General features: G+C 39.5%; 1 protein-coding gene and 1 pseudogene across 1 annotated transcript in view; both read left to right on the forward strand.

The window, feature by feature from the left end:
• The first annotated feature begins 1,549 nt into the window (after positions 1 to 1,549).
• On the forward strand, positions 1,550 to 1,961 carry LOC100538986 (annotated as a pseudogene).
• Positions 1,962 to 1,975: 14 nt separating this feature from the next.
• Positions 1,976 to 24,537, forward strand: part of SUCLG1 (succinate-CoA ligase alpha subunit) — a 114,501-nt gene continuing 91,939 nt past the window's right edge. Inside the window, exon 1 of the mRNA XM_003206039.4 lies at positions 1,976 to 2,025. Within this exon, the coding sequence (XP_003206087.4) occupies positions 1,976 to 2,025 (50 nt within the window). The remainder of the gene's footprint in view (positions 2,026 to 24,537) is intronic.

The following is a 24,537-nucleotide window of genomic DNA, read 5'->3' on the forward strand; positions in this document are numbered from 1 at the left end:
CTTATTCTGCATCTCATGGAGAGACCATGGCTTTGGCATTCAATAGAGATGGCAAGCTGAGAAATGGCAAGCTGAAGTCCCAGGACAGCATGCCAATACTTATACAGCTTTTTCACTGTTGGTTTGTAACAGCACCTATCTGAGATCTCCTTATGTGCCATGCCCACTGCTGTCCTAAATCTCTGTGTTTCTACATCCAGTTGGAATCCAAGTACTAACTAGCACCTTTTTCTTGCTTTTTTGGTTTTATTTTTTGCCATTGTTAAAACAAAACAAAACAAAACCAACAAACGGGAACATTGAAAAACAAGTAGAGAAGGAGCCTATGCTATACTTAGACCCCAGTAAGATTTATTTGAATGTGCAACAGGATTTTGCACAGAAAAGGACAATGGTGTTTCAGGGATGCTGGGATATAGCCAATTACTAGCTCATCTTGGATCCCATCTTGCTGAGGGCTTGCTTTGGTTAAACAGCCCTATGAAGTTAATTCTGTACCACACACCAGAACATGGTTAGCTAATTTGTCGGATAAGGGCTTTGAGGCAGTGCTTCTGAGACACCGTGGAGGCTGCAGCTCACAGCAAATCTGTACTTTGGGCTACAGATTGAAATCTAAATCACACCTGCAGATTGCAAGTGAACACATTATTTTTTTGCTACACATCATTTTGAAAGATCTGCACCTTCTGAAATTCTCATTTGTTTGAAACTCTCCACTGCTATTTAATTGGCAGTCATGAAATATGTTTTGGAAGACTTACTGAAGATTGTAAGCTGCTTTCTTTTCCTTCTTACATAATAAATGACTGAAACATGATAATTTTGGGATTTGCTTTGTAGATAGCTTCTCAGTGTGAAGAATAATCTGCACATAGTTTCCCAAAGAAAGAGATGACAGTGTTAAGGAAACAGAGAAACCATTCACATCCAGTCTCAAACTTTGTACACTTTTGTGTCTTTTTTTTTTTAATCTGGTGAACTATTTAGGATTATTATTATTATTTCATTCACAAGGAAGTCTCAACTCATTTTTACTGTACACACATCAGGTATGTAGATTAATGTAGTTGCTTTTTTCTCTCTGTAACTAGACACTGCCATGTGTCTGTTTCAATGAGATCATCCCTACTGTAAATGCTGACTTACTTACTTGAACTGATATGTCTTGTTGGTATTCAGAAGTTTTAGCAAAACTTTAATTTAAACCTTTTCCTTAGGTTAAATGTAGAAATTTCCTGTCAGCGTTAAATGGAAAAGAAAGGAGAAGCATTCCCTTAGCACAGGAATACAGTAGTAGGGCGGTCTGAGAACTCATGTAAGACACAAAAAAATCCATGTAAAAATCCCTGTGCAAATGAGCTGCAAATTCCCTGTAGACAAAGACATCCATTCCTCAAATCAGAAGTCTTCTTTATGTGGCTCTGGGTAGCTTGGTCTAGTGCTTGGCTCAACGCTGGATGCTCATCGCTGTGAGCGGAGCCCCAGGCTGAGCTAGAATCATAGGAGAATGGGAAGGGACACATGAGGATCGAGTCCCACTGGAAACATGAAGAAATTAAAGCTTAAAGAACTGGAAAGCAGCCTGCAGCAGGTTGATACCTTTGAAAGTCCAAAAGTGCTTCTTGAGCACTACACAGCAAGACCCCACATCACAGCATGTATGCTGTACACAATTTATAATGCTTTCAATGATGTTGATAATAGTTGCAGATATAGGATGTGGTTGTGGCATGCTCAGCTTTGGAACTGCAACACTGGGAGCAGGATTGTGTATGGGGTTTGACATAGATGCAGAAGCACTGGAAATACTCAACAGCCACCTTGAAGACTTGGAGCTCATGAATGTTGATGCGGTTCAGTGTGATGTCTCCTCTTTACAAGACAGAATGTCAGAGACTCTTGACACAGTTATCATGAACCCTCCTTTTGGTACCAAACATGATATGACACCAAGCTGAGCGGTGCGGTTGACATGGTGGAAGGAAGGGATGCCATTCACAGGGACCTTAACAGACTTGAAAGGTGAGTCCAGGTGAACCTGATGAGGTTCAACACGGCAAAGTGCAAGGTTTTACACTTCAGCCAGAGAAATCCTAGGCATCTATACAGTCTGGAAGGAGTGGTCCTTGAGAGCAGCCCTGCAGAGAAGGACCTGGGGGTCTTGATGGATGAAAAACTGAACGTGAGCTAGCAGTGTGTTCTTGCAGCTCGGAAAGCAAATGGTATCCTGGGCTCCATCAGAAGAGGGGTGGCCAGCAGAGACAGGGAGGTGTTAGAGAGGATCCAGAAGAGGGACACAAAGATGATCAGAGGGCTGGAGCACCTCCTCTATGAAGACAGGCTGAGGGAGCTGGGCTTGTTCAGCCTGGAGAAGAGAAGGCTGCAGGGTGACCTCATTGCAGCCTTTCAGTACCTAAAGGGAGCCTACAGACAGGAGGGGAATCAATTCTTTGAAAGGGTAGATAACAGCAGGACAAGTTGAAATGGTTTTAAGTTGAAGGAGGGAAGATTTAGGTTGGATATAAGGGAGAAGTTCTTTACTGTGAGAGTGGTGAGGTGCTGGAACAGCTGCCCAGAGAGGTTGTGGATGCCTCGTCCCTGGAGGTGTTCAAGGCCAGGTTGGATGGGGCCCTGGGCAGCCTGGTCTGGTATTAAATGGGGAGGTTGGCGGCCCTGCATGTGGCAGAGGGGTTGGAGCTTTATGGTCCTTGAGGTCCCTTCCAACCTAAGCCATTCTGTGATTCTGTGATTTAGGAGAAGTTGGGGGATAAAAAAATTTAAATATATGTCTCCAGCCTTTTTCATAAGTTTTGTAAAAGTCATGCTGCTGGCTTCCTTGTGTTAATTTTCCTTGAGGATTCTGAACGACTTGGAAATATCCTGGCTTTTTTCCCCCCAGAAGAAACAAAGGACAAATGAAAGTGATTGAAGAAGATAAAGAAATTCAGTCTTGGCCCTGTCTGTAGGGATCTTAAAAGCTATGTGCAGTACTGATAAAGTACTAGCTCTATATGCACAGTGTAGATGTGAGCTAATCATCTCACATCTTAACTAATAAGCCAAGAATCTCTTCACAGTCGATGGGAGAAGAAAAAGACATTTTTAGGGCACAATTAATTTGCTGTATTTGGCAACATGTTTTAGAGTGAGATGAAGTTCTTATTTGTCTCTGGTGGGTTTGTGGGAACCTATGGGGACTCATTCAAGTATACAAATCTACACTGCAAAAGTCTACAGTTGGTCTGAAAAATCACCTCCTTAGTGCCTATAATATAGAGAAATGCTAAGTTCTAAGGAAAGCCTCTATCTATTTTTATTTTATTTTATAAGAGAAGTTTCTTTTAATGAGTTCCCATTTCAAACTGAATCCCCCAGTTTCTTGTTTGGGAAGATTTCTTCAGATAGACTCTTGTAACATTAATGTCATGATCTAGGAGTACTTTCTTATAAAGTCTCCAGCTATCATCAGTATAGATATCCTCATGTATAATGCACTCACAGCGTTTCCCTTGTGCCCTTGCTTCTCCTCTGCTTTCTCGTTTCTGTCAAACTCTGAACATCTGAACAGGATGTTTGGCAGAAATGTCATGTCTGTTGACATGGCTTTCTGCTGGCCAGACCCTTCTGGTGCTTTGCTGGGTTTTATTTGATATGGGCTCTGTGCTGTGGCCACTGAGCTGCTTCTACGTATGTACTTGGAAGGCTTATTTGGGCTAAAGCTAGCTGTATTCACTCTTTTTAACACAGAAGAAATAAGTGTAAAGTGCCTGGAGACAGATAAGGTACTCTCAGGTATCCAAAATGGCACCAGGCACATTCTGGACTCTATACCCTCTGGTTTTTCTTATGTTTTCACTTCTGGGGCACCATGGAGTGTGTCACTGCCCGCTCTTCCTTTCCCTATCCATTTTGGAGCAATAAATAAACACTTCTTACTTGGAGAATGGCACCAATGGATTAATACAGTATTTCACTGCCTTTTCTGCTGGATAATGACAAAACCAGTTCCAAGTTATGAAACTTATTTTCTACTTGATTTGGCAGAAGTCAGGCCAGGACACAGGAAGCTTTCAGAGGCAAGGACAGCCCATGGACAGGAATGAAGGGACCTCATCTAGGCTGGGTCTTCATCCTCAGCAACTATCAGCACTGAAAAATCTCACAGCAATGTTTTATTGTCTTGTTATAGGCTTCTTGACCATTAACCTTATTTGACTTATTCCACGCTATTTAGTTTCACTATAATACTGTGTTTTGCTCAGAAACACTTTCTGAATACACTCTGCAGTTTGGTGATAGTGCAGTTGCAGTATGCACTTTGGCCATACTCTTAATTAGGGATGAAATAAATGCATGTTTCATTAATTGAGCATTTCCAGCACAATAAAATGGTGACACAGGGTCTTGCATAACAAAAGGGCCAAAAGGGTTTCTGTATTTTAAAATTTTTCTTTGTACTTCATCTTTTCTGCTGCTCGTTCAGGAACGGGTATCAGCTAGGGAGACGAATGATGTCCACAGCAGTGTTTGAATATTTGGTGTTTGAACTGAAAAATGAAAGCTAACCCTCTTCAGAAGCAGCATTATGAGCATGAAGGGACATGTTCTGGCTCACCCTGTGTGTTTTCAGTGCAATGAGACACTTGGTATGCCCGTGGTGTATGTACTTAATAGCAATGACAAGTAAGTACACGATTAGTATTAAAATAATAAAGGGCTCAGCTTGTTCACAGTTCAAAGTCAAGCTGTTTCAAAATTAGAGACACAGCTTTCAATCTTGTTGTCTTTGAGGGGAATCCTGATAGACATCAGGACTCAGCTTTTTTTTTTTTTAAAAAAAAAAAGAAATATATTTCCTGTAATCATAAAATCGTTAAGATTGGAAAAGACCACAAGGATCATCAAGTACAACCATCAATCCATCCCCACCATGCCTACTAACCCATGTCCCTTGTTGCTACATCCTCCTGGTTCTTGAACACCTCCAGGAGCGATGACCCCACCACCTCCCTGGGCAGACTGTTCCAATACATTACCATTCTTTTGGAGAAGTTTTTTTTAACACCCAAACTGAACCTCCCCTGGAATAACTTAAAAAGCCATTACCTCTTATCCTATCACTGTTATCTGGGAGAAGAGGCTGACCTCACCTTACCAACATTCTTTCAGGGAGTTGCAGAGAGTGATAAAATCTCCCTTGAACCTCCTCTTCTCTAGACTGAACAAACCCAGTTCCCTTACTCAGGAGGGATCCTGCAGGATGAGGCAGTGGGAGAAAACCCAGTTTGAGGAAGTGGAGGTGGACTGAGAAGCTGAAAAGTGTCCATGAGGAGTTTTAAGACGTTGTATGATCATAATCCAGGACTGAGGCAAGAAAGATGAATAGTGTTGGAGTTGTACTGGGTCTTATCCAGGGACCCAGGGAAAATAAATAGGAAATATAAATTTGAGGAGTTGGAACTAGATAATCTCTGAGATTCCTTCCAATCCGAATTATGATTCTATGAAATGGAAACTTCAGATCCTTTGGTGGAGCTCAGGTCTTCTCTGTTGAACTCTCAGAGAAAATAACGGTAACGTGTGCTGATTTTGGTCTTGGAAAATCTGTTTCCTGACAAAATTGTTTAAAGCTGATTATTGCTTTGCCTCGTTTCATACCCTCAAGTGACCCCTGGCCACCCCATTAAATTGGAACTACATTAATAACTATGCAGGTACGGTAAAACTTTTGACTGGCTGTCTTTAAAGATGGAAACTTTGATTGAAGGTAGTGGATCAAAGGCTGAGGGGAGAATACATTTAACTGAACTCGTGAAGCTTATATGGTGCTCCCAGGGGAAGAGACTGCCAATTCTAATTTATTTGTCTTCTAATTCCTGCAGTTCTAAATTTTCTGTGACAAACAGATTCATTTAATTGTGTCACCTCTGGCTTGCCTGTGCCACAAAAATAACTTTTCATCTTAACAGTGGGTAACAAAAGAGTAAGAATTTTGACTGATAATGTCAGGGGAGCTTGCAAAAGCACACAAACTATGGGAGGTCATGCTTTATATTACAGTAAAATTATACTAACTGGGAGCATAGGCCTGTAATTTTAGAGAAAATTTCTTTCCAATCAGCACTGTGCCTTTGGAGTTGAGTTTAGCCACACTGTTTCACTGAGCTCAGGAATAGTTGTTTTCAATAAAAAGGGAAGTAATAACTCTGGAGATTAATTGCTCGGTAATATGCACTCGCACATAGTGATGGCATCTGTATCTAACCGAAATACAAGAAAAACGGGCCTTTGTAGATTAATTCAGCTAAAATAAACAACTAGAAAACTGTCTGGATTCCCAGCTAAGGCCAAGAGAAAAAAAATGAAAATTAATGTATGGAGAGATTATCTCTGGCAAATTTCTCTTTCTCTTGTTCTCTCAGAAGATTACATTTTGGCTGTTTTTTTGTTTGTTTGTTTGTTTGTTTCTTCCAAGCTAGCCCAATGCTTTCCATTGTAAATGCTTGTGCTAGGCGTTAGAAACAATCTCCAGCCTGAGTCCATTCAGTTCCAATGTGTTATATCTCCTATAAACACGTTGCACTAGCATTAAAGGCAGGTCTTGTGTTTCCAGATTCTCCCCAGTGTCTGCAGCAGGGCACTCTGGGGTGCTGGTTTCAGATGGGAGAGATTCAGGTTTTTTTTGTATGTCTTGTATGATGTTATGCTCTGGCTTTGGAAAGGGAGAAATGAATGACTATATAGTGCTTAGCTGCCTGCCAGGTTAACCCACAGCACCTGGTGAGAGCCTTACTCTAAGCTGCTCTGTCCCTGTGCCTTCATTTCAGCCTTCCCACAGCATGATGGCATCAGAGCTCTGCAGTGCTGCACAGCCATTTGCACAGTTGATGCCAGGAGTGGACCTGATGCCCTGCAGAGAATCATAGAGTAAAATAGAATCATTAAGGATAGGAAAGACCACTAAGTTTGTCTAGTCCAACAGCTGACCCATCACCACCATGCCCACCAAACTATGGCATACAAATGCTGTTCACTCTGCAGGAGCATGGCTCTACATTTGGGTTCCAAACTGAGGTCTCTTTTCCAAATTGATGCAAAGATCACTTTTCTGCATTGTTTTTTGAACCACTTGGTTTACAATTGAAAGAGTTAAATTTTCTCAACTCTTATTTTCCTTTTCCAAAAGAAATAAAGAAATGTATTTTTTTCATACTGCATACTTCACATAATCAGTGGAGTAATTGACTCCAAAATCCTTGTGGACCCGTTCCAAATCAGGATATTCTATGATTCTACTGTTTCTCCACCAGGGAGACCTTCCCAAAAAACTTTGTTAGGGTTCTTGTCAATGGCACTGCGTCCAGGTGAAGACCACTCATGAATGGTGTCCCACAGGGGTCTGTCTTGGGATCAGTGCTTTTCAATGTCTTTGTCAGTGACATAGACAGCAGGATTGAGTGTACCCTTGGCAAATTTGCTGATGACACCAAGCTGAACGGTGCAGTTGACACAATAGAATGGAGGGACAACATCCAGAGGCACCCAGACACACTCAAAAAGTGGGCACATGAGAATCTAATGAAGTTCAACTAGGAAGGCTGGAGCTAGATGGTCTTCAAGGTCCCCTCCAGCCTCAACCAGTATATGATTCTACAAATGAGATCCTTGATACAGCACAAATGGCCTCTGAGGAACTGAGTTATCCAGAACAGTATGCTGATACTATCAAGAAGAGCAAGAGATCCCAGATCACTTATGTGTACATATTATACATACATTTTGCACAGTCATTTCCCAAGTAGGAGCAGGAGTTCAAGGGAGAGAGGAGCTGATGAGTGACAGACTTAACAGTAATCTGATTTTGCAGGGTTTAGTTCACTTGGGCTAATGAACTGGCTCGAGGATCACATGCAGATCTGCACATGCAGATTTGACGATTTGACTTATTTGCAAGTCCTCAGCTATTTGTGCAGGATTTTTATTATAACCATATCATCTGTTGGTCTTTACAATCAGTACCTCATAAAGGAGACTGCAGGCTATTTTTCCCACTGTTCGTTCACTGATGTCTTTTGACTTTGCTTTTGTTACTGTGTTTATCTCATCTTTTTCTCCCTGTATTTTTCTCCTTTTCATTTGATATAGATACAGAAGAATGTTTGTAGGGATTATTATATTTAATGGAGAAGTTGTGAATGTTTTTCATAGTTTAGGTTGAATATCAACTTTATTTCCTTGAATATGGAAAACAGACCTTAATTTCATCCTGAAGAATTTCTTATCTTGAAAATACGACTAAAGTTAATCTATACAGCATTTTTGTAAGGTGCAGGAGAGACTGTAAATTTCCTCCTAAAATAGTTGAAGTTTCTGCATCAACTTTTTTTTTATTGAAAATGACATGTTCATTAAAATTGAAGTATTGGAACCAAACACCCATATTTTGAATAAAAAAGATCAGTTTTCCTTTCAAGAATACGTAGCACAGCATCCATTTGAAACAAGTTATTATTTTGTTGATTCGTGTTTGGTTTTAGGGCATTAAAAATCCAAAAATGCATGTACATGAAACAGTACTGTTTCAATATTTTTTAGAAAAGATCTTATTTATCCACAAAACTCTTTGCATACAATCATAAGATGGCTTAGGTCGGAATCAATTAATTACAACCCTTCTGCCACGGGTGGAGGATTCATTTCAAAACTATCTCACAAATGGAAGCTAAAGTATTTTAAGCATGGTTTGTTTATTTAAAAATATTTTCAAGCAAAATACCAAATGATTTAAAAGCACAGAAATTCACTGAAAAATACTGATACTGAAAAATACCTTACTGTCCATTAAGCCCTCACAGATCCATACTTCTCAAAATTAAGATTTTAAATCTGCAGTATAGCATTATTTAGCAACATGGTTTAGTGGACCTGGTGGTGATGGGCTGACAGTTGGACTAGATGAAACTTAAGAGGTCCTTTCCAACATTAATGATTCTATGAGTCTATGATTCTATGATCTCTGGATCTTTTGGGGAAACAGGAAAAGATATTCCCAGATGAGTACAAATTACTGAAAACTTTTTTTGGGAAAAAGTACTATACAGAACTACACAGACAAAAAATTGTACAGGGTTCAAAGCCAGTGGAAGTTTTTCAGTTGATGGTGGTGGTCTCTGGATCAGGCAAGAGGATTTCTTACCCTTTCTCTACCTCTGTTTTACAGGGCGAGAAATGTTATGCATGTATATATGTACGTAGGAACAGAACAGCATTCCATCCGGTCAAACACAGATCAGCACCTCACCTCCATCCTGCCCATAGGCTCAGTATGAGCAACAAGTATTTTGGAGACATGATTCATTGCATGCCAAGCTAAGTCATTTGTACCATTTCCTGAAAGTGCCTGTTATTTTCCAGGCTGGTGTGGAGCTCTTTTAAAGGCAGTTTCACTGCTGACATTGAGGCTGGTGAGAGAAATCACCCCTGTGGAGTTTTAGAGCATGTCTACATTGCATACTGCAGAGCTACCTCTGGTACACACTGCTGGGTCCATATATCATGATGTAAAAAAAGGCAGCTTGACTACTAGGTCACTGAAAGTAGCTTAGCTTCACACTTCTGAGCCAACTACTCCAATAGATGCCATCTTTCAACGCTGCAGTGCATCCTATCCACTTACTGTGCTGTTGTGTACAGCATATCAGCCTCAACACTTCTGCAATTGGGATTGCTTGATGAAGATAGTTTAGTTGCAAACATCACACATTAGTTAAAAAAATTATTAATTACATCAGCAGAAGGTCTCTCAGGTCTTCTAATGTGATTCATACCCATCCTACAACTCTTGAAGTCCCTAAACTTCAAAAGGTCAGGGGGCAGGAGGGAATTTTGAGGAAAGCATCAGGCTGCATTTTCTTGTTTTGAGGCACTTACCCTAAATCTGCTGCTGTTGCTAGAGACAGGAATCTGAAGGGCTGAAAAATGTTTTTCTCTTTAGATGTAGTTTTGCTGAACTCTGTGTATGTTATTTTGCTGAACTCTGTGTATATTGTTTCACAGGAGGGTAGAACACAATATGGGGGGAATCTGACAAAGTGACAGACTGGAAAAAGCAACTCCACCTTGCCATAGAAAATGTCACCTTGTGTGCAGGTGACACTTTGACATTATCAGCAGATTACAGTGTTGTTGCCTTAGACCTTTGGCAAGTTTATATTAGAGGTCAACAAAGGCTGGAGGACTCCAGCAGTAAGCAGGTTGTGCAATGCAGACTTCTGGGGAAATAATGCAAGAATAAACAATACGAACACCGAGGACCTCTGTATTACAAATAGGGTGTTATGCTGAGTCAGGCACATTTTGCTTGGGGAAATTGCCAAGATATTTTTTACTAAGGTGAGACGGACAATGTATTTTCATTTAGTTTCCTGATTAAAATTACCTTTTTGAAAGATCCAGGACCACATTCATTACTGCCCTTCCACTTAAGTATTTTTGGCAGGTTGGTCTTCACTTTTAAATAAGCCAAAATTAGCTACAGAGATCTAGACCTCTGTGTTCCTATTCTTAAAGTCAAATGTGTGAAACTAATTGAGTGAGACTGCTTAATGAGACAAACCTCATTAAGATGGTAATTTTTTCTTGCATACTGTATCCCCTTACTCCTTCTGAATATTTAGCTAGTAGCATCCAAGATGTAGAGAAACACTTTGTGTGGTTTATTTGGCAAAAAACATAATAATAAAACCTCAGAACAATTTGCAATATGTTCAGCTAATGACAAAAGTGGTCGTGAATCAAATATATACATTGTCTGAAGGAGACTCTGAAGCAGAAATAAAGATACAGGCCAAATCTTCAGAAGAGAAAAAATGAGGGAAGCATTTCCAAAGCTCTCAAAGCTCCCTAAAACAAGCCAAAGAGGTCCAGCTTCGTACAAGCTTCAGCTGATAAGCTAATATCAATATTCAGAATGATGTGATTGCACATTTAATTAATAAAAATCTTGCAAAAGGAAAGCAAAATAAAAACAAAACAGCCCATGAAACAACCTGTCAAAAGGTATCTAGTATGGAAATAATGAAAAATAGAAATAAAGATTCATAAATTATGCTTTAATGCATTTATCCACAGAATTTTGATGCATGAGCACATGTATAATCAATGGATATACAGATGGTACATGTATATCCAGGAGCTTGGCCAATATAATTTATATTGGAGTAATGAGAGAAAGTCACTCACCCTACCCTGGGCTCGCAAGATGGGCTCCAGTGGAGCAGATCTCCAGAGAGGTCCTTCCCTACTGGCAGTCAGCTCTTAAATGGGTCTAGGAGAGGTGGAGCCAGGCTCCACCCCTTCCTGCAGCACAGGTGATTTGCCTTCACCTGTGCTCCCATGGCTGACTCATTGCTCGCCTCAGGTGATTAATCAGAGGATCAGGCCATGATTCAGCAGCACCATACAGCACGCAAGCCCAGTGCCATCCAAGACACCCTGTGGTACCTGAGATAGGCACTGGCTGAAGAAAGTGCAGAACTTTGGTGTCTTATCTTTAGAAGACTTTACAAAAGCACTTGTAGAAATTAAGCTAACATAGCAAGCAGGATGCTTTTTTCTGAGTTCAGAAGATTGGTCTACAAAAGTCCTAATCCAAGCAGGTAATCAGGTAGAAGGAGTATCTAACAGTCTCTGCAAAAGATCCTTATGCACATCAGCAATCATGGCTGATGTCTTCCACAAAAAGCTACTCAGAGAAGTCCCTAGGCTCTTCCTCATCACCTTCTTCATGCCATCCTCCAGTGTTCCTTCCCTGCTTCTCCCCGTAGTGATCAACATTTTAAAACTATTGTAATTCTAAGAAGTAAGCAGATAACAGAGAAATCCCAAAGCATGAATAGAGGCTAGGCAATCGGTGGATTGAGAGCAGCCCTGCCAAGAAGTGATAATGGAGGTTAGTTATTTTAATTTAGGTTAGTTTTTAGGAAGAAATTCTTTACTCAGAGGGTGGTACGGCCCTGGCACAGGTTGCCCAGAGAAACAGTGCATGCCCCATTGCTGGAGGTGCTCAAGTCCAGGCTGGATGGGACTCTGGGCAACCTGTTCTGGTGGAAAGTATCTCGGCCTATGGCAGAGGGCTGGAACTGGAACCATTCTATGATTGTTTAAAATAAAAGATCACCTTTAGTAAAGTCCAACTCCCCCCCTCCTTTCCACAGTTGTCATCACCTTTGATATACAATAATATAGAAACATTCGTTGGGAAACATCCAGAACACATACAAGGCTGAGAAGGGAAGAAGTTTGAGCCCGTTATGCCTGTGATGCTGTCCACGTTACCCCAGTTGGGAGATATCTCACTGACCTCCCTTTGCCATTTCTCATCGTTCTCAGCCCACTGGCCTGAGGCAGAAATGTGACCCAGCTGCTGAACACAGTGCAGGTGAATTAGCACAGCAGTGTAAATGTGTTAGCACAACTCTTCAACTAGTATCTTCTGAATCAAGCAGGTGTTTTTCTTCCGTCCTAGTGCATGTCCACTGGGTTTGATCTGAGAGCACAGGTGAACTGCATGTACTTGTTTGTTCCTGAGCCATTCCTGAGCAGTAAGTTCCTCTTTTGAGATATGATGCAAAAGATCACACAGGAAGAGATGAGAAAATTTAACTTATTACTGCAGGATTAAATGGTTTAAACCCACTCACCAAACACTTCTTATTTATTTTTTCTTTTGGAAGGATGCACGATGCTACAGATTTCCTCAGGGCCAGAGAGCCTATGAGAACAGAATACCCAGCTATTGCAAACCACTAAGAAATCTTCTCTAGCTGAGATCTCTGTGCAAGCACACAATTTACAGCCCCCCCACAGCAGGATGTCAACAACATAATTCATTCTTCACAATGATATGCTGCATGCTTTTGTATTTACAAGAATGCATAGAGAAATCCAGAACGAGATGTGCTTTATTGCCCTGTGTGTGTTGCTCAGCACACCAAGGGAATCGGTTTAGTGGGCAATAAGCTGTTAAAAGACTGAGACAGTGGTAGTTAATATCCAAAGAACCCAACTGCTCGGGGCTGTAATGTGAGCAGCGGGTCTCATTGGCATTAATGACTTATTCCCTACTCCACTCTCACACGGTGAAAAACTCATAAACCACTGTTGAAAAATAACCGTATTTTGCTAAATATAATGCAATGGAATGATGACTGAACTCACTGCAGTTGTTTTTTGCAATTTCTTTTTCCTAATTATTGCAGTTTACATGCATCAGTGAGTTGATCAAATCTGCTCTCATCCCTTTGTAAGTGAAATGGTACATTACCCGTTGCAGTTGTGGAAGAAAAAAATAGCAGTCTTTTAGCTTCCTGTCCAGACTCGTTAAGTTCATAATAAATGGGTGGGACTCTTGTGGCTGTCAGCAGTGCAAGTCCTGCCATCTTAGTTGCTTCTGATAGTTATTAACCATTCAATTTTAGAAGCTGGAGGCCAATTGTCTTCTTAGTTTGATCTGTCTTGGGTGACAGCAATGTTGGTACGGTAAAGCTTTTACATTTCCATAAATATGGCACGTGTCAGATCTCATCAGCCTTCCGCGAGGCTGTGTGAAAGCACAGCTCTCAGCTGTGGTTTGGAGCAGTTGTCAAGGAGTAATCATGTTTATGGCTGTGAGACTCCATTCAAATGTGTGTGGTTTGAAGGGGTCCTGTTAAAATTAGATGTTGATCCTGCTCCTCATTAGGAAGTTCACACATTTCAAGGGATTTAGATTCTATTTTTTACTTTATCAGTACAAGCTAACACTGCAAAATTCATATCTGTATCTGATTTATCCTCAAGTTGAAAAGCTTTTAAAAAGTTTTCTGAATTCATCCCACATCTGAAGTATCATAGAATCATAGAAATGTTTGAGTTGAAAGGGCCCTTAAAGATCATCAAGTCCAACTTCCATGCAATGAACAGGGATGCCTACAGCTAGATCAAGTGGCTCAAAGCCCCATTCATCCTGACCTTAAATGTCTCCAGGGATGGGGCATCCACCACACCTCTTGGCAACCTGTCCCTGTGCCTCATCAGCTGTATTGTGAAAAACTTCTTCCTTATGTCCAAACTAAATCTCCCATTTTAGTTTGAAACCATTTCCCCTTGTCCTGTCACAACAGACCCCGTGAAAGAGTCTGTCTCCTTCTTTATTACACCCTCCTTCAGATTCTGCAAGACCACTGTCAGATTGCCTGAGCAGCTACAGCTCACTTAGCCTTGTCCTCATAGGAGAGGTGTTCCATCCCTTGGATCATTTTTTCTGGCCCTCTTCTGGACACACTTCAGTAGGTCCTGATGTTTCTCCTGTACTTTGGATTCTACATCTGGATGCAGTACTCCAGGTAAGGCTTCCCCAGCACAGAGCAGAGGGGCAGGATCACCTTCCTTGACCTTCTGACCTGCTTCTTTTGATGCAGCCCAGGATATGGTTTGATTTCTGGGCATATTACTGGCTCATGTCCAGCTCTTAAACTATTAACCCCAGTTCTTTTCCAACAGGGCTGCGCTCTATCCTAACATCCCTCAGCTTGTATGATAACAGGGGTTGCCATGGCCCAGGTACAAGACCTTGCACTTGGATTTGTTGAACTCACATGGGCCCACTGTAAGAGCCTAAGTCTCTCTTAGTGGCATCCTGTCCCTTAGGCACATCAGCTGCACCACACAGGTTGATACTGTCTGCAAACTTTCTGAGGGCGCACTTGATCCCACTTTTGATGTCGTTGCTGAAGAAGTTAAAGAGCACCGGTCTCAGTACTTAAGCATGGATCCCTGAGGGACACCACTTGTCATCAATCTCCATCCAGATACCGAGCCACTCACCACCACTCTCTTGAGTATGATCTCAAAACCAGTTCCTTATCCACTGAATAGTCCACCCATCAAATCCATATCTTTCCAATTTGAGGAGAAGGATGTTATGGAAGACAGTGTCAAAGGCATTACTGAAACCCAGACAGATGATATCAGCGGCTCTTCCCTTGTCCACTGTTACAGTCATGCCATCATAAAAAGCCACATTGTTGCTCAGGCAAGACCTGGCCTTGGTGAAGCCTTGCTGGTTACCTCATAAGTGGTTATCCTTGATTTACATTGACAGTTGTGTATTAATTTATGATATTTCATTGAATAACAATGAAAGTAGACCATAAGAATATATTTGATGGTCAGTATATTCAATTTTGATAACATAAAGAGTGCACAGGATGGATTATTCTCCTGAGCATTTATGTTGCATTGTTGCACTAAATACAAACATATCAGGTTAGATATTAGGAAAAACTTCTTTTCTGAGAGAGTGATTGGGCACTGGAACAGGCTGCCCAGGGTGGTGACGGAGTGACCATCCCTGGAGATGTTCCAGAAATGTGGACATCTGGTGCTGTGGGAAAAGGGCAATATAGGTGGTAGGTGGACATTTGGACTAGATGATCTGAGAAGTCTCTCCCAACCTTTATGATTCCTTGATTCTATATAGGGGGTTGTGTATAATTAAAATATGTTAAATATTAATATCGGTATTGGTACTTATTTTTAGTAAATGGATGTTGTACTCCTTCTTGAGATCTCCTGTGTTAAGGATTTCAGCCTTAATAAAAACTGTACGAGCCTTATAAGTGTCACTTATACTAGAGAAATTAATTCAGGGAAAGAGATGATGTTGGATCATTGATGAAGAGAACAAAAAAGGAGATGGTATTTGAAGAAATGGCTTTGAAATAGACAAGCAGATTATTTACTGTTTGATTGGATTTTGCATTTTGGAAGCAACATGATAGATGATATAAACCAGAATCTAGGAAAAGAAATGGAAGGGAATAAAAATGCAGGAGGATTAAGAAGAGCAAAAAGGAAAAAGGGAGGGAGTGGATGAATGAAAGAAAAAAGATAGGTACTGGAAAGATTAATTAGAGTCTTACAGAGGAGAACAAAGAGCAAGGATGTGATGGATATGCAATTCGTTTCCTTTCAGAAAAAGCTGACAAGTGTAAGAGAGTGTTTTTGGAAACAAGACATCATCAGTGAAGTAGTGTTACTGGATATATTCAGAAAATAGTCCAAGAAGGTTCAAAGAAGGTTCAGAAAGCACTTAAACATGAATAAGAAGTGGAATTCATCTTTGTCATTGCAGTAGCTACTCATGGACTTTTTTTTCTTAAATCAAAGCTGTCATTGACATAATGAGGAGTTTGGATTAAAACTTTTTTTTTCTTTCCTCACAGAGGTTATCACATTTTTTTCACAAAAGTCATCACATTTTTCCATGAAAAACTGGAAACTAATTATTCCCAAATACCCCTCTTCTCCTTCCTGTCCTAGTTTCTGAATGATAGCATTATTTTTTGGGTTGATTTCTGTCTTTTTTATTATTATTAAAACTGTTTCTAGAGGAAGAAAATAGATCATTGACTTCAGACAATAAAGTACAGACTAATCTTCCTCATTTTGTGTAATGCATGGCTTTGCCCTGCATATTACATAAAGGACAGCAACATGATTCTGTCTTCTTTTCCCATGTCTGGGGCATCATTTTTTACTAATTTGTAATTTCTTCCTCTTTCTTTTTTCTTTTTTTTTTCCTTAATGTGAAATAATTTCTCTTTATTCATTTTAAAAAAGTGTTCAGTTTTTGCAAAAAAAAAATCAAATATTTCTCAAAAGTGTAAATGTAGATCAAGGAGAGCCAATCTTTACGATCAAACTTAACGCTTTATTAGGGAAAAAATAACACTGTTTCATAAACTAGCACTGATTCTTCCTCACTTAATACCTCTCTTCCCTTATTCTCAGAAAACTTACTGCAGAGGTTATTTTTTCTTTAAGACTGTTCTTCCTATTATTGGCTAAACAATTGTTGGTCTATAATCAAACTCCACTCTTTTATTCTTGGAAGAACATTGTCCTGTCTAGGTCAAATAGGCCAGGACGTTTCAAAAAAATCAATCTTACTGAGATATTTTCAGTAGGAAAGAAAATTGAGAAAGGAATAAGCTTTGATTGTGAAACATATTTGGATCCATAAATATATTTTCTGACATACCAGAAGGCTATGCTACCATTCAATGAGACCTGGACAGACTGATGAGTTGGACAGGGAGGAACCTGATGAGATTTAACAAGAGCAAGTGTAGAGTCTTGCATCTGGAGAAGAATAACTGCATGCATCAGTATAGGTTAGGGGATGACCTGCTGGAGAGGAGCTCTGCAGGAGAAGAACCCTGGGAGTCCTGGTGTATAATAGGTTGTCCATGAGTTCTGATCTACCCAGTTCAAAAAAGACAGGGATCTCCTAGGAGTCCAGAGGAGGGCCACAAAGATGATTAAAGGCCTGGAGCATCTCCCATATGAGGAAAGACCTTGTAACCTGCATCTGTTCAGCCTGGGGAAAGGAAGACAGGAAGAGTATCTGATAAATATTTAAAAATATCTAAAGGGAGTTGGGATGCAAATGGATGAGACCAGGCTCTTCTTGGTGGTGTTTAGCAATAGGACTAGGAGCAATGGCCTAAAATTTGTACATAGGAAGTTCTGTACTAATATGCAAAATAACTGCTTTATGGAAAGGGTGACGGAGCATGGGAACAGGTTTCCCAGAGAGTTTGTGGAGTCTCTTCCTATGGAGATATTCAGGACCCTTCTGGACATCTACCCATGCAACCTATTGTAGGATAGCAGGGGGGTTGGACGTTATGATCTCATGACGTCGCTTCCAACCCCTAAGATTCTGTGACTCAGCCTATAGCAAGGGGCTTTCAGAGAAGAAAAACTAATCTAAGATTAATGAATCTGTAAGTGCAAATACAAATCTTATGCTTATATTCTGTGCAAATTAAAATTGACAGAGAAATATCAAACTCAAGACTGAGATTTATTTTGACAGGTGTTGCTAAAGCAACATTTCCTACACTTTCTGCTTTGACACCAAGCCAGCTCAAACATCCAGGAGAAATCTCACTGGTTTTGCATGAAATTTTTATATTCTGACTCCAGTTTCCTACATTTCATTGATTTTAGCCTTATCCAGTTCAGTATTACATCCTTACTTTCCTGACATACAGGAAGACAATAAAAGCTGTGGGTGTGATGAATGCAGTGGTATCCAGAAGTGTGTGCATTTTCACTTAAAAAGTTCAATAATACTCTAAATGCATGTATGTCCTATCTGAAAAGATAAAAACCTGTAGTAGAAGTTCTTTACTATGAGAGTGGTGAGGTGCTGGAACAGCTGCCCAGAGAGGCTGTGGGTGCCCCATTCCTGGAGGTGTTCAAGGCCAGGTTGGATGGGGCCCTGAGCAGCCTGGTCTGGTATTAAATGTGGAGGTTGGTGGCCCTGCGTGTGGCAGGGGGTTGGAGATTCATGATCCTTGAGGTCCCTTCCAATCCCTGGCCATTTTGTGATTCTGTGATTCTGTGTGAATTTGGAAATTTTTCGGGAGGAACTGTAGCTTTGTTCTTCTGATTATTTTCGCAATATATAACTATCAAGCTGAATTTGAAGATGTTAGATTAAGTTTGGAGACACTTAGAAGCTTGCTGCATTGTAAGGTATTTTTGTCACTATTATTAATATTAATAGTGATATTTTCATGCTACTTAAAGTTTGAAAGTCAGAAGTTAGGAAAGCTTTTTCTTAATTTGATCAAATAATGAGTTGTGGATCAAATAATCCTAAATTGATAACAATGACAAATGGCTCTGAAACTGCTCTTGAACATAAAAGGAAACAACTCAATTAAGGAAATGTTATGTAATCAAGAACCTCTATAAAAGTTACACCACTGATCACAGCTGTGTAAATTTTCTCATCACTGTTAATAACAAAGAAAGTTGAAATGCATATGAAGTTTTAATTAAAAATCTGTGTAGTATGGATGTGATTTCTACAGCTCAGTGCTCAGCAGGCATTTCAAGATCTAGGTCAAAGCTACAAGAAAGCTTATAAAATGAAAACAAAAAGGGAAAGAGAAAGAAAAACAAGAAAGGGCAGGAGCGGATTGGAATAGTGTGAAGAAAAAATAATTTTCCAACAGAAGATGAAGTTTCCAGTGTATACAGCTGGGTGCAACTTATGGCCAGGATGACTTGTTATAATCTTCTCTCAGATGGGTTGGCTGTTCAGACTGAAATGAAATAAAAATTTCTTGCATACTCTTAACACAGCTGATAGTATATTCTGTTTGGATACATGCTTGATCTTGTTTCTTAAGAGTAGGCTAAATTTCTCTTGGATATGCAATCATTATCTCTTGACTGCTGTCACCAGTTGCTGTACACTTCTGCCTACCAGCGGGACTTGCTGTCTAGGCCAAAAGAGTATTGGAAAGGGTTTGTGGTGTACTTTCCCTGTGTACTTTCCCTATAGCCTCTGTTGCTCAAATGTAGGGGGACAAGGGGGGACAATTTTGAACGTGCCATGGTAGCATTTAGCAAGTGAACTGTAGGAATAGGTACAAGCAGCTAGCTAAGAATGATACTCAACATGGACAAGAGCAGATGGGGGCACATCTCCCTGACTGTGGGGCTTGTGCATGTGCAGACAGGCAGATTATGTTTGATACATCAACCTTCAGGGCTTAGCCTCTTCCAACGTAAAGCAGGTGTCCCTGGTGTTGGGTATCACAAATGGCACATGTCCATTACTGCCATTGGAATAAAGGTGAGCAGCTCACTGGTATATTCATGCTGGATGTTTAGAATTGGATGAGATAAATAAAATGTGGTGAAACAGGATTGAATGGGAGAGAAAGCTGAGAGTAAATGAGAGTTCCCCAAAGTGAGCTACACAGGGGAATAGCATGAGTAGGATCTGAATGCAGTAACTTGCAAAGCCCCACTGAAATTAGAACTGAGAGGGATTCTCTGAGAGGTAATCACAGATACAGGGGGAAAACTAAGTGAGAGATATTTGCTTGGTCATGCAAGTAAGAGAGCAGAAGAAAAATGCTTTGGCAGAAGAGAGTTCTCATATTCTGGACATGAATGCACTTTTCTAGTGAACAGAAATGTATTGAAGAGATTGGCTTAACACGAACAAATGATTAACTTTGTAGATGCTATGGCACCTATGTAAAAGATTATAGAAGACTGTGTTCTAACAGATATATGGTTCACAGTTGCAATCTACAAAATGAAACAGAAAGCAGCAGTGTGTTTGTGAATTAATAGTCAGCATGAAATATATTCCTGTATTCAAAGAAAAGAGATTTATGTATGTATAAAAAAGAGAAAAAAGTGTTAATTTCAGAGGGACAGCTATGAAACTATGAAGCATTCTTATTTAGACAGATGAGACTAAGTCTTGATGCTGACATACTTGTCCTGATGTTTCTCCTCCCTTAGTTCATCAGCCAATTTTTATAAGATATTTGGTGAAGTATGTAGCAAACATCACCTTAAACATGATTTTATAAATTAAGTGTAATAAAAAAAATTGTATTTTCTTCTGGCTCATAGTTGTGGAAATCCATCATTTCTTTCATGAAGATAGGTAAAAGTTGAAGTCTGTCTGCAAATAAAGATGATTTACAAAGTCAAGTGTCTAATTGCACATTCATAAATATTCATTCTCACGTTCATGTCTATGGAGAACATGAACAAGTTTATTATTGAACTGATAGTATCTGATTCATCTAGCTATACAAATGGGAAATAGGTAAAGATAGAATCATAGAATCATAGAATCATTCAGGTTGGAAAAGACCTTAAAGATCATTGAGTCTAACCATACTACCCTAACTAACAATCCTCCAACCAATTTCCAACAAACAACGGCACATGCAGAGTGTATTGCTTAGGAACATTAAATTGAAATGAACAAATAATTTAATGTTAAAAATTAAAGAACTTGTGAGAGCAGAGGGAAACATATAGGCAGAGTGAACAGATTTTCCATACCAGTTGGCCCTGTGCATATTTCAGGAGATGGTGCAGGATTCACACTTTGCCATAGCGGAGATAAGAGTGGCCAAAAAGTCTTTTTCAAACCTCATTTTTGGACATCGTAAAAATGGCTAAACCACATTTTCCAGAAATACAATTAATGAGGAAGAACTGCTTTTTCTAAACAAAAACTAACAATTAACAAAAACTAAGGAGGAAAATAAAACAAAATAAAAACCACTCTCATATGCTGGAAACTATTAAATCTAGAGAAGCATAAAGTCTTTTTTGTGTAGGGACATGGTTTGTGGGCATGGTCATGATGAACTGATGGATGTACTAGGTTATCTAATAAGTCTTTTCCAACCTTAATGACTCTATGATTCCATGTGTAATAGATAGAAGGGAAACACATCTGAATTTGCATGCATTATAAACCTTTGGAAATTTGCAAGTGTATGTTAGCAGGTTGCTACATCTTGGTAGATTCAGCACTGACACAACATCTAGGGACGCCTGCATCTCACCTTGGCTGCAGAAGTTATTCAGTTTTGGAGTCCACTTACCCTGGTGTAATCTATAGGAGGAGGTGAAGAGGGTAGGTCTGGATTGCAGTGAGGTTGCCCCTCTCATCTTCTTCAGTGACTTATAGACTTTGAAACATTGATTCCTAATTTGGGCACTCTAGCTTTATACATATACTGCAAGTGTGAAACCAGTGCAAGAAATAGTCCTGAGTTTTCTCAGTATCAGACTATCAGAAGTGAGAAAGTAAGGCAGAGAAAATGGTTTGTCTGAAACCAGAAACAAAGGAAGGGAGCAACACAACTCTTCCTTTCCTTTCTCCATGCCTCATCACTGAGACCTCATTGCTTATTTGAGTCCACCTCCAGCCAAATCCTGCTTGCACTGCTCATATGAATCATCTCATTAACTTCATGTCTTTGTGACTATTCACACCTTTATACTTTGTAAATATGATCTTCTAACTTGTCTATTAATATACTGCAAATTCCTTGTGCATTTGGCTAACTACTCTTAACTCTGATAATACTTTGCCATATGCTATTATAATTCCCCCAGTGACTGATACTGAGAAACTCTTTATATATGTAAAGATCTATTTTCTGGGATTTTTGACTCCATGCGACCAGATTTTTTTACTTCTGTCTTCCTTACTTTTATTCTAATTGTGCATGGTTTATAGAAAGTATCTTCTTTCTTCAGTGCACACAATGGGAAGTCAGGAATGAGAATTTTCAGTAAGGAAATATACCTATCACTTTGACAAAGAAGTCATTAAGTTATTGTTATGGTAATTAAATCACACTGATAGGCCTGGCATAAAAGTTATCATGTGCTTACCACAGTATTAAACTTATATCGTTGTGTATTACAGACATTCCTGTATATTGCAAGCATCTTTCCATTTGTCTTTGTAGTGTAAAACATATATATGTATATTTTCTAGATAATTTTAATATTCATGTGCAGTAAGGTTTATGAGTCATTTGTCTTGCTATCAATAAACTGCATAAGCCTAACTTTTTTCTACTACATATTAGATATGCACATAATTCCTACATACTTAGACTTCCTGGGTCTTTACCTAAGAATTCATTTAAGATATTCAGGATCTTCAATCAGTATTGTACATTGCTCTATCAGCACTCATCTATTCTGTATTGTGAATTTTCAGCGTCGCAGTCCCTTTAGTCTGTGTGAAATAACCTTTCCCTGAACACAAATAGCTTGGTGGAATTCCCCATAGCGGGTCTCAGAGCCTACAGCGTGCGAGCAAGAAGCCCTGTAGTGCAGGCTGAGTGCTGGTCCCAGCATGCCCAATGTACTTATGGTCATAGGTTGCAGTGGTTGGCTCACATAATTGTGGCTCTCCAGTGACACTTTACATCTTCATTTTCAAGCCTATAGTGCAGTAAATTGTTTCCCAACAGGCTGTGAATAAAACACTATTTTGTTGGACGCTACATTTGTTTTTATGATAAAAATGCATTATGTGCAAGAATGCATAAAGCAGGCAACTCAGTTATGGTTCCCAGACCCCATCTTGGGGGAGGGATGAGTATGAACGATTTTCTAACATTAATGATTCCCAAACCAGAGTTTGTGGACCTTATTCTATCCTAGCTGCAAAAAGCTTTGCTGAAAATTGGAGTTAGGTACTCAATTCTCAGCTTTTCAAATACATTTTGGTCAGCTGATTAGCAAAATAACATGGCTAACATCTAAAAACCGTTCTGAAATTCTGCATGGCTTTGCCATCCTTGTTTCTCTTTCTATATTTCTTTGCTTCAAACCCAATCGTGGCTATGATGAATGTTATAAATATTATAAAGAATTTTAAGCCCCTTCTTCAGGTGATATTGATATTGGCTCCTTTAGTTTCACTGGAGTGGCAGCACACAGGATGAGCTGAGCTCTGAAACCCTTCATTGGACCTTTGCTGGTTTTATAACTGTGAATAGAACTTGGCCCATAATAAAACACAGAAGATAAATCCCTGGAAGCAGAAGAATCAAATAAGTTAGCAAAAACAGTTGTTGTTTTCCTTTACGACTGTGCCCACAAATTCTAGATGACCTTCAGAGAATAATCTCTGAGGAATGAAAAACTGAAAACTCATTACTGGTAAGAAAGGCTTTAGAGGACGGAGTTTATTACATTTACAGAACTTAATGCCTCTTCAATTCTGTCTCCTTTGACCCATTTCAGTATTATCAGATTAAATACATAGTGTATAGAAGAATTCTGATTCCAGTGTCATCAGAAGCAAATAACATTTGGAGAAGGACTTCCTGGTACCCTTTTTTTATTCAAGTGCTTTATTAAACTCACCAAAAATAATGATTAAGCTGACCTAATGGAGCAAAGGACTGACAAGGTAAAGATTTGATATCAGGCTAAGTCTGGATTTAGTCATTTATGTTAATCATTTGTAGAAGTATTCAAACTAAAGTTACTTCAACATGTGATGTATGCATTTTTAGCATCTTGAAGACCAGAGCCAAAGCTTATCCTTATTGAAGTGAGAGATATTTGCATACTCTTTGGACTATCTTTATTTTCAGCCTATTCTGAGGAAACTGTCAAGATGCCCCGAGCATTTATCTAACTAAGGAATGCCACATCTTCAGGTTTTCTCTATTTTCAGGAATAGATGACTCAGAAGGAGGCAGGTATTTTTTGCACTTTTAACATTTTTCTCCCTTGTATAATAGAGCAGCAATCAACCAAATACCCAACAGAATTAAAATAATGCAAATACTGATGGGGCCAAATATTTGCTTGTCTGATTTTCCTTCCCTCACTCATTTAATGAACTTTTAATTTTCATGAATATGTGTGAATATTCTGAATATTCTAAGGAACTTTCTTCAAGTTTCTGTCTGGAGGTGACATGATATTAGTGAATACAGAGCTTCCAGCAATTGGAATAAATGTTCATTGGCCTAGAAGCCCATGCCATATCCCATGCTCTGACCACCCTGATCTAGCTGTGGATGTCCGTGTTCACTGCAGGACATTTGAACTAGATGGACTTTATGGATCACTTCCAACTCAAAAGATTCTATGATATTTCTTTTTAAGATA

This window comes from Meleagris gallopavo, chromosome 4 (genome assembly GCF_000146605.3).
Source record: "Meleagris gallopavo isolate NT-WF06-2002-E0010 breed Aviagen turkey brand Nicholas breeding stock chromosome 4, Turkey_5.1, whole genome shotgun sequence".
NCBI classification, from domain to species: Eukaryota; Metazoa; Chordata; class Aves; order Galliformes; family Phasianidae; genus Meleagris; species Meleagris gallopavo.